Source organism: Tupaia chinensis, unplaced genomic scaffold (assembly GCF_000334495.1).
Source record: "Tupaia chinensis unplaced genomic scaffold, TupChi_1.0 Scaffold000359_1, whole genome shotgun sequence".
In the NCBI taxonomy this organism is placed as follows: domain Eukaryota; kingdom Metazoa; phylum Chordata; class Mammalia; order Scandentia; family Tupaiidae; genus Tupaia; species Tupaia belangeri.
In genome coordinates, this window is record NW_006159855.1 from 2,663,775 (window position 1) to 2,673,638 (window position 9,864).

The 9,864-nt window shown below is 51.0% G+C and overlaps 1 protein-coding gene across 1 annotated transcript in view; it reads left to right on the forward strand.

The window, feature by feature from the left end:
* The window catches only part of SLC28A1 (solute carrier family 28 member 1), a 44,402-nt gene that overhangs the window by 28,381 nt on the left and 6,157 nt on the right, over nucleotides 1-9,864 (forward strand). Inside the window, exons 10-15 of the mRNA XM_006152846.3 lie at nucleotides 1,224-1,304; nucleotides 2,140-2,265; nucleotides 5,720-5,850; nucleotides 6,778-6,946; nucleotides 7,065-7,262; nucleotides 9,523-9,604. Of these exons, the coding sequence (XP_006152908.1) occupies nucleotides 1,224-1,304; nucleotides 2,140-2,265; nucleotides 5,720-5,850; nucleotides 6,778-6,946; nucleotides 7,065-7,262; nucleotides 9,523-9,604 (787 nt within the window). The remainder of the gene's footprint in view (nucleotides 1-1,223; nucleotides 1,305-2,139; nucleotides 2,266-5,719; nucleotides 5,851-6,777; nucleotides 6,947-7,064; nucleotides 7,263-9,522; nucleotides 9,605-9,864) is intronic.

The window sequence follows — 9,864 nt, forward strand, 5'->3', positions numbered from 1 at the left end:
GAGACTTTTTTATACCAAAAATATCTTGAGAGACTGTCATAGTGGGCCACGCTCACCAGACATAGCTGGTGTAAATGTCACATTCTGCACTTATGTTCATAAAATCTGCTGCAGAAAACCAGGGTATAGTAGACAGCATTGGGCACCATTGGATAGTTTGGGTCCTGGCAGAAGAGTCTGTAGTTTTAGCCGACTGAGCTCAGAATAAATCAACATCATCAGGTGGCTTCCAGAAATACAAAAACAACTGTGGGTATGTTAAAAGCACACAGGGTGGGACCAGCAGTTAGTGTAATGGCTATGTCACTGGACTCCCACGTAGTCGACCGTGGTTTGAGTCCCAGACCCAGTGGCTTAAAACACGCCGGGTGTGTGTGCGTGTGTGCCCAAGATTCCGGGAGGAGAATGGAGGAGAGGGGATTGCGGCATGGTCACCCCCCGGGGAGTGATTTCTCGCTTTCTCTTTCTCTGTCTCTCTCTGTCTGGTGAGTGCTCGTGCCCTATAGCGAAAACCTCTCAAAAAAATAAAATAAATAAAGCACACAGGACATCACACGAGGGATGCGTTCTGGGGAATGTGCTACACCGAGGGGTTGTGACAGAGTGAGCTCTAAGCCGAGAGCAGCAGGGCCTGAAACCATCCCCTCCACAGAGTGGCCGAAGGAGTGAGGAACGATGGGCCTGCAAGAGGGGAAGACGTGAGGGGAGATTAGGGAAAGGGCAGTCTGAGAGGTCCTAGCAGTGAAGGGAAAGCCGCAAGAAACAGAGTTCAACTTGATCCAAGACAGTGTTTCCCAAGCCTTTTCCAAAAAACTCTAGTTCCACATGTTACTAGGTAAAAGGATCTCCTGGTCAAAAATCTGGAGAAACTCTGCTAAATAAAGTTAAACGGGTTTCAGGCAGGACCTTGTAGAACCTTTGGTAAGCTAATGTGCATCGGTAACCAACGTGTGTGTGTTTGGCAATTCTCAAACACATTTGGCAAGGGAATCTTTTTTTTTTTTGCATGAAGATGGAGCACAGACATTTTAGAAGTTTTGTTCCAGGGACCAGAGCCTCCTAAGGTAGGATGGGTGGCCTTGGGAAGCAGTAGGAGATGCGTTAGGAGATGATTGGGCCTTTTGGGGAAATGGAGGTACAGGGCGCCCTCTTGGGCTACGTGTCGACTCTCTCTGACTTGGGGTGCCTGTGCCAGCCCGCCAAGAGCACTTGCTTCCCTGTAGATCGCCTGGCTGATGCAAATCACCCTGGGTACCACAGCCACTGAGACCCTGAGCGTGGCTGGAAACATCTTCGTGAGCCAGGTGAGTCCTGCCACCTCCCGCCCTCATGTTCACTTGCAGCTTCCCCAAACAGGGTGGGCGCCCTGGGTCCCTGGAGCTCGGATTCCATCTCAGGAGAAGCTGTCTCAACTTTCTCCTGAGGTCACCCACGTCGGCTGCCCTGGGGATGCTCCGTTTTGGGGTTCTACTCTCTTTGCCTGGATCATGCCACGGAGGACGTCAGCCGTCTGACACCTCCTGTCACTCTAGCTCTGGGCTGTCTTTACCAGCTTAGAGACTTGCAAATCCTACAGATGGGCTCCGTGTTTCTTGTTCTGTTCAGAGGGAAGCTGGGGTGCAGGGACTGGGAATGACTTGATCGAGATCCTACAAGTCTAGGCTAGGATTTAGAATCCAGGCTTTCTCCTTCCTGATCAGGGTTCTTTCCAGTACAGCTTTCCCCTCCCTTCTTTCCAAAAACGTATTTTCTTTTCTTTTCTTTTTTTTTTTTTTTGAGAGTTTTTTTGCTATAGTCATGAGCGCTCTCCAGAAAGACAGAGGGAGACAGAGAGACAGAAAATGAGAAATCAACCCCCAGCAGAGGGGTGGCCAGGTCGTAATCCCTTCTCCTCCATTCTCCTCTCGGGATCTTGGGCACGCACGCACACATGCCTAGCATGAGTTTAAGCCACCGGGTCAAGGACTCGAACCTCAGTCGACTACATGGGACTCCAGTGACATAGCCATTATGCCAACTGCTGGTTCCCCTCCCCACATCTCTTCCCGGCACTCCTTTGCACCCCCTAAGCAGGGGACAGGGTATAGGGGTGGTGCCCACTCACTCCTGCCCTGCTCAGCTGATCTTTCTTATGTGTAGACCGAGGCGCCTCTGCTGATCCGGCCCTACCTGGTAGACATGACACTCTCTGAGGTCCACGTCGTCATGACTGGAGGCTACGCCACCATCGCCGGCAGCCTGCTGGGTGCCTACATCTCCTTCGGGGTAGGTGGAGTCTTCCCTCTGTTCGGCTGTGCCGAAGACCTGACACCCACCTCTGTGGGAGCCCCTCACAGCTCCTGACCAGGGCTGCACTGGGATCTTCTCTCTTGTATGTGAAGCCCACCACTGTGCTGTGAGAGGTCTTCCTCTGGGCAAGGCAGGACTGGGGGCATCTCACAGAGCCATGGTGGGTTGGGAGGAGAGTTCCTGAGCGTTCCACTTACTGAGCGCCTGCTACGTACAAGACCGTGTGCTGGGTGTTTTCGAATCTCCATTTTACAGGTGAGGAACGTGAGGCTCAAAAGCCAGGATCTGAGCTCAGGTCTGCTCATGTCTCCACAGCCCTGCCCCGAGGCTGTGTCCAGGCATCTGTCCTACTCCTTTCCCCCTCCTTCCCCCCACATGCTCTCGGAGCTCAAGGCTTTCCTCTGCTCCTAAATGTACGTGCATCTTACTGACCATGATGTGTTTCTCCACACTGTCCAATTTCAGAGCCGCGATCCAAACCTTTAAAAACAACCATTGTTGGGGGACCAGCAGTTAGCGTAATGGCTATGTCGCTGGACTCCCACGTAGTCGACCATGGTTCGCGTCCCGGACCTGGGAGGAGAGTGGAAGAGAAGGGATTGCGGTGTGGCCATCCCCCCTGGGGGGGTGATTTCTCGCTTTCTGTCTGTCTGTCTGTCTGTCTGGTGAGCGCACACGCCCTATAGCAAAAGAAAACAAAAACCCTCTCCAAAAATAAAAATAAAAAAAAACACAACCATTGTTGGGACCAGTAGATGGCGTAATGGTTATGTACTTGGACCCCCACGTGGTCGACTGTGGTTTGAGTCTTGGATCTGGTGACTTAAAGCTTAGGCCGAGGGGCATGTGTGCGCATGCCCAAGATCCCTAGAGGAGAATGGAGGAGAAGGGATTGTGGCATGGCCATCCCTCCTGGAGGATGATTTCTTGCTATCTGTCTCTCCAGCGGGGACATGCACTCTAATACTCATTTTCCTGAGTCTCCACAACATGAGCCGAGGTAGCCAGGATCAGCCATGTTCACAACCTCTGGTTTGGAAGCCCCAGGCTGCAACCACAGCTGTCACAAGGAAAAAGCACCTAACAGACCTTCCTTTGCTCCTTCCAGCCTCTGGTTCATCCTCTAGTCTCCAGAGAAAGCTCTCTTCTGCCCCCACCAGGCTCTCAGCTGCCAGTGCACCACCCCAGGGCTTTCTCCCAGGCCCAGCTCCTCCCAGTGCCTCTGGCTCCACCCTCATCCCTTGAATTCCTCCAGCTCTCTCCTCCAAGCTCCCAGATTGTCTTTGTTCTATTTTTTTTTTTTTTTTTTAGGTTTTTGGTATAAGGCATGTGCACTCCCTAGAGAGAAACAGAAACGAAGAGGGGGAAAATGAGGAATCACCCCCTGGAGGATGGCTATGCCACATTCCCTTCTCTTCCATTCTCTTCTTGGGATTTTAGGCACACACACACTGGCCCTGCATGATTTTCTTTTCGTGTTTTTGTTTTTTTTTAATTTTTTGAAGAATGATTTTATTTAACTTTAACTTACTTATTTTAAAGTTTTACCAGAGAAGGACAGAGTCAGAGAGAGAGAGAGACAGAGAGAGAGAGAAAGTGAGAAAGCAAGCTGCCAGGTCTGGGACTTGAACCGTGGCTGACCATGTGAGAGTGTCCAGCATCTTAACCACCACGCCACCTGCTGGTCCCCCATCTTCTTTTTATACATGGTTTTAGAGTTGTTTTTCCCTATACTTGTGGTTATAATCTCTATGCAATTTTGTGGGCACTTTCCCTTGAGAACCAGTTTTCTATGGCAGCCAGAAAATCCTTAGCCATTCCCGCACTGGGAGATGGTAGTGGGAGAAAAGAAGTATCTCATCTATCCTGTGGAGAAAGACAGGGAAGCAAAGGGTTTGGGCTACAGTGTTTGGGCCACAGTGATGATCAAATCCCGGAAGGGAGATCCAGGGGCCATGGTTGCTCCTCCATCTTGCTGGGAAGAACTTTTATGGTGTTGCTCTCAGGGCCAAAGGGCAGCCATTAGAGACAGACTGCCTGAGAAAGTTTCCTAACTGCAGGAGTGGTGTGCTGGCCTTCCCTGAAGGGAGGAGTTCCCTCGCCAGGTTTATTAGGGGAACATCTGTACAGAAGCAAGCCTTTTTTTTTTTTTTTTTGCTATAGGGTGCGTGCACTCGCCAGACAGAGAGAGAGAGACAGCGAGAAATCATCCCCCAGGGGGGATGGTCACACCGCAATCCCTTCTCCTCCATTCTCCTCTCGAGATCTTGGCCACACATGCACACGCGCCCGGCATGAGTTTTAAGCCACCGGGTCCGGTACGCGAACTGCGGTTGGCTACATGGGAGTCCAGCGACATAGCCATTACGCTAACTGCTGGCCCCACAGAAGCAAGTCTTAAGCAGGACGTGTAGCCTTTGCATGTCTGTGGAGCAGTGTTCTGTACCTCCAGACAGCACTCTGTGGTTTGCGCAGACCACGGGCTATGGTACGTGCACACGGGCTTGTCATGACCGACGACTGGGAACGAGCTGCTTCAAAGCACAGGTTAATAGCTGTATTTACCAGACCAGGATCCGGGAACGGGTCCGACGAGCCCTGGCAGGCAGCCCAGCTTAGTGAAGCAACACAGTGGTCAGGTGGGCGGGTTAGCACACAGGAGGGACTCACCCTGGCTCCGCGCAGCTAGTGCATAGCCTGCACTCAGGTTAAACTGGGATACCGCGTAGATCCATCCCAATTCTCAGACTCTGGAGTTTTGTCTGAAGCCATCGCAAACCCCTCAGGTGGTCAAAGGGAGACAGCCTAAAAGGGAAAAGGGAATTGAACTTGGAGCCACGAAATGTGATAGGCTCTCGTTCCCCTTCTTCGACTTGAGCAAGTCATGTTGAATCCTCTGGGGCCTCAGTTTTCTTTTCTGTAAAAGGGGGTAATAATACTTGCCCTGCCTAACTCTCAGAGGTACTGGGGAGAGTTGAGAGGTCCTGTCCATATAGCCTGTCACCCTCTACTCACGAAAGGTCTTGGGACCAGCAGTTAGCGTAATGGCTATGTTGCTGGATTCCCATGTAGTCGACTGTGGTTCGAATCCCAGACCCAGTGGCTTAAATTCACGCCAGGCACGAGTGTGTGTGACCAAGATCCCGAGAGGAGAATGGAGGAGAGGGATTGCGGCGTGGCCATCCCCCTGGGGGGGTGACTTCTCGCTTTCTGTCTCTCTGTCTCTCTCTGTCTTTCCAGCGAGCGCACACGCCCTATAGCAAAAACCTCTCCGAAAAAGAAAGATCTTACCATCAGTCCTAATGGTAAGAGCAGCAGTGCCGATGACGACGTCAGTGGGGCAGGGTATACACGTCCTCCTGCCACCGCAGGTTTGGCCCTGCCATCTCCTCCGACCATCCTCCTGTAACCCTCACTCTGAATCTTGCAGATCGATGCTGCCTCGTTGATCGCTGCCTCCGTGATGGCCGCCCCTTGTGCGTTGGCCCTCTCCAAGCTCGCGTACCCGGAAGTGGAGGAGTCCAAGTTTAAGAGTGAAGAAGGAGTGAAACTGACCTACGGGTGAGCTCAGCTGGAGGGCCTGCATGGGGGGCAGTGTGCAGCGTGCAGCGTGCAGCGTGTGGGAGGGGAGTAAATTAGAGCAGATCCCATTCTCTCTGCTCCTCACTGCCTCCCACCAGCCCAGCCAACCTCTCCTCTTTGCCTGCCCTCCGGAGGGTTCACTTGCAAGCGCACAGACTCCAGTTCTTACATCTCAATTTCCAGACTCTGACCAGCAGGAGGCAGTAGACTGGTCATGGAATGGGAGTAAGGCCTGGTTCTGAGGTGTGGCCTGGTATGTGCGTGTTGAGGAGGGTCATAGAAAAGGCTTCGGCAGGTGATACAGAGGCTAGGGTGCGGATCCCTCACGGCCGACTAAGCGGTTCAATTCCTGAGCCTGGTAACTTGAAAAACACACCAGGCATATGTGCATATATGCCCAAAATCCTGAGCGGAGAATGGAGGAAAAGGGATTACAGCATGGCTACCCCCAGGGGGTGGTTTCTCAGTTTTCCTCTCTCACTCTGTCTCTAGGGAATACATGCACCCTATAGCAAAAAGGCAAGAAAGAAATATGTAATTTTAAAATATTTTATTTAACCCTCCAAAACATTCATTTTAATATGTAATCAATATAAAAATTATTAACGAGAGGGTGTACATTTTTAAATAGTAAATCCCCACAAGCTGATGTGTATTTCAGTTACAGCACAACTTAGTTCTAGACAGCCTCCCTTTAGGTAGACGAAAGCCACAGGTGGCTGCTGTCTTGGACACCTCCATGTGAGAGTTCCCAATCTTCAGCTTCACCTTCTGCCTCTGGACTGCGACAGGAGATGAGGACCCTCCAGAGTGCTCTGTCCAAGGTTTCTCTTTGAGCCTATGCATGGAAACCCTTGATGTTTGTGGGGACAGGCCAATAACAATTGCTCTTGATCCCAACCACAGAGATGCCCAGAACCTGGTAGAAGCAGCCAGCAGTGGGGCCTCCATCTCTGTGAGGGTTGTAGCCAACATTGCTGCCAACCTCATTGCCTTCCTGGCTCTGCTGGCCTTCATCAACGCTGCCCTCTCCTGGCTGGGCGACCTGGTGGACATCCAAGGGCTCAGCTTCCAGGTCTGAGTCCGGCTGCCCGTCTCAACCTGGGGAGGAGATGGCCTTGGGTGGGGTAGGCAGTAGGTGGGCACCCAGCCCTCGGGCCTCACTGCTTTTCTGGCTCTCTTCTGGCCCTCAGCTCATCTGCTCCTACGTCCTGAGGCCCGTGGCCTTCTTGATTGGTGTGGCCTGGGAGGACTGCCCAGTGGTGGCCGAGCTGCTGGGGATCAAGTTATTTCTGAATGAGTTTGTGGCCTATCAGGAACTCTCCAAGTATAAGCAGCGCCGCCTGGCGGGGGCTGAGGAGTGGGTCGGCGCCAGGAAGCAGTGGATCTCGGTGAGTGTCTCAGTCCCCACCCTGCAGCAGGGTGGCGCGGCTCTTCCTGAGGTCTCCTGGCAGCAGCTCTCTTGGCTCCCTGGCCTGGCTGAGACACACTGAGATGGCCTTAACCTCCCACATCCTGCTGTCCTGGGAGATAGGACAGCTTCAGGCTTCACTGCCATTTTTCTCGAGGCTCATCGAAGTGTTTGAGATACTCTGAAACCCAGGCTCTCACTGGGCCACCATTTGCTGTGAGTTAGCTGCTGCACTTTGCCTCGTCTGTTGGGAGATGGGTGTGTAACACTTGCCAGGTTCACCCCAGAAGAATATCTGTGAGCATCCAGTGAGCTCAGAGGGTGAGTGAGACAGCAGCACCTCACTCCATATCCTTTGCAGATAAATTGGATTTTGTTCAGAAGCTAGCTCTTTCTGTTAAAATTTATTTTTTAAAACTATGAAGGGCCAGCCCCATAGTTCAGCAGTTAAATGCCATGCAAAAGAAGGTGGATTGCATGTAGCCGGCCAGGGTTCTGAGGCCCAGCCTGTTGCTGCATATGGGGTGGACGATTGGAGTAAGAAGGCCCTGTTGGGGGTGCTTTCTCTTGCTTTCTCAATCTCTCTCTGTTGCGTACATGTACATGCCCCTTCTGGCATAAAAACAAAATTTTGTAAAAAGTCATACAAGCTCTTTTAAAATTAACATTCTATTTTTTTAAAGTGTTTATCCCTCACCCCTTTTAAAAATCAGAGGATGTATGTACTCACTATATATATATAGAGAGAAAGCGCCTCGCACTGGGACGTGGTCACATCATATTCCTTTCTCCCCATTCCTTATTTCTGTCAGGACTTTGGGCATGCATGTGCATCTGGTGTGTTTTCTTTTTTTTTTTTTTTTAAGATACTGGAGCCAGGATTCAGACCACAGTCAGCCATGTGGCATCGGACTACAGGGCTGGTCCCCAAAAGTAACCTTTCTAGAAGAATACAAGTGCTAGCAACAGTACTGATAATGAATAAATTGTCTTTATTCTTACAATCCTAAAATAACAGCTGTTGTTCTTTCATACTTTTTTAAAAAAGTTTTTTATTTATCTCTTTCATAAGAGAGAGAGAAAGAAAGACAGTACCCCACCGGGATCCCCACACCACAGTGCAGTCTACCCCCAGCCTCAGCTGGCCTGGATCATGCTCATGCGCACCTCCTCGATTACATCCCTTCTGTGACCTCAATTTGCTCCTTTCCAAAATGAGAGTAATTATACTGCCTTGTAACTACAATAGTTATTTATATAACAGTTTCTAAAAAACAGTTTCCTATATTTTCTATCACTTTCTACTTAAAGTATTAATATTTATTTGCTTTAATAATCTAGAGTTAATTTTGTATATGGTGGGAGGAATAGATCTAAACTTTTTTTTTTTTCCCCAAACCATCTTGGCTCCCAACACCTTCTTTCCAGGAGATTAAACAGCTGTTTAGAGTGGAGAGCTTCCTTCTCTACATTTTTACTTCAGTGTTGTTGGTCCTGTGGCCTAGTGGTTAAGGGAGTCACATCCCACAGAGCTGGTCTTGATTTGGGTCCTGGCCCCAGTGGCTTGATAAACACATGTGTGTGCACATGGCCTAAATCCCAGCAGGGTGGGGAGGGTGCTTTCTCCCTTTCCCTTTCTCTCTTTTTCTGTTTCCAGAGAGTACATGTGCCCACTGCCAGTTTAAATAAATAAATACCTACTGTATGCCTGGCATCTCTCCTGTTGTCTGACCTCACGCCAGCCCTGCCAGGCATGTGCTATTATTCCTACAGTCCGGATGGAGAAACTCAAAGAGGTCGTTGACTTGCTCAAGCTGATGATAGCTGGGGACAAGCCTAGAAGCCAGGCTGCATGAGCTACAAGTCCCTTATTCTGCCCTGCAAGCCACACTTCCTCCACTCTCAGCACGATAGCACCTCGGGGCTCGTAGCCTGAGAGTGTGCACGGTAACCAGAAGCACCCTGGCATGGAGCTTAGTAGGGCCACAGTGAGACTGAGCAAAGCTGTGTCATGTCCAGAAAGGCTGATAATGAAGATAAGGGGGTTGGAGATGGATGAGAGAGGGGACTCTGTTTCTGAGGTGGTGCAGTTTGAGCTCCTAGAAGTGGTGTGTGCCCCTGGGAAGGGCGAGCACAGAAGGATGAAAGGACACATAGGCAGACACCTGGAGTCTGGGTGTCATGGGGGTGCTCCCACCTCCCAAAGAGAGCTCCTCCTCATTCATCTTCTGTATTTTCAGGTCAGAGCCGAAATCCTCACGACCTTTGCTCTCTGTGGGTTTGCCAACCTCAGCTCCATTGGGATCATGCTGGGAGGCCTGAGTGAGTCCTCCAGGGGCCTCCCCACCATCCTGGCGAGTCAGGGATCAGCACGTGGGTGTCAGTTACCCCCTTTATCTAAAGCAAAGTTGAACAATATGGCCTGCAGGTCCTTCCCCGCCCAGAATGCCATGCTGCTCTGTGGCCGGGAGTGGCCATGGGGTTCTACCTTGGGGAGGGATGGGAGGATCAGCGCTGTCTCGTCCCTGAAGCTAGGCCCGCCTGTTTCCCTCACAACAAACAGGCAGGCTTGGTGGGGCCTA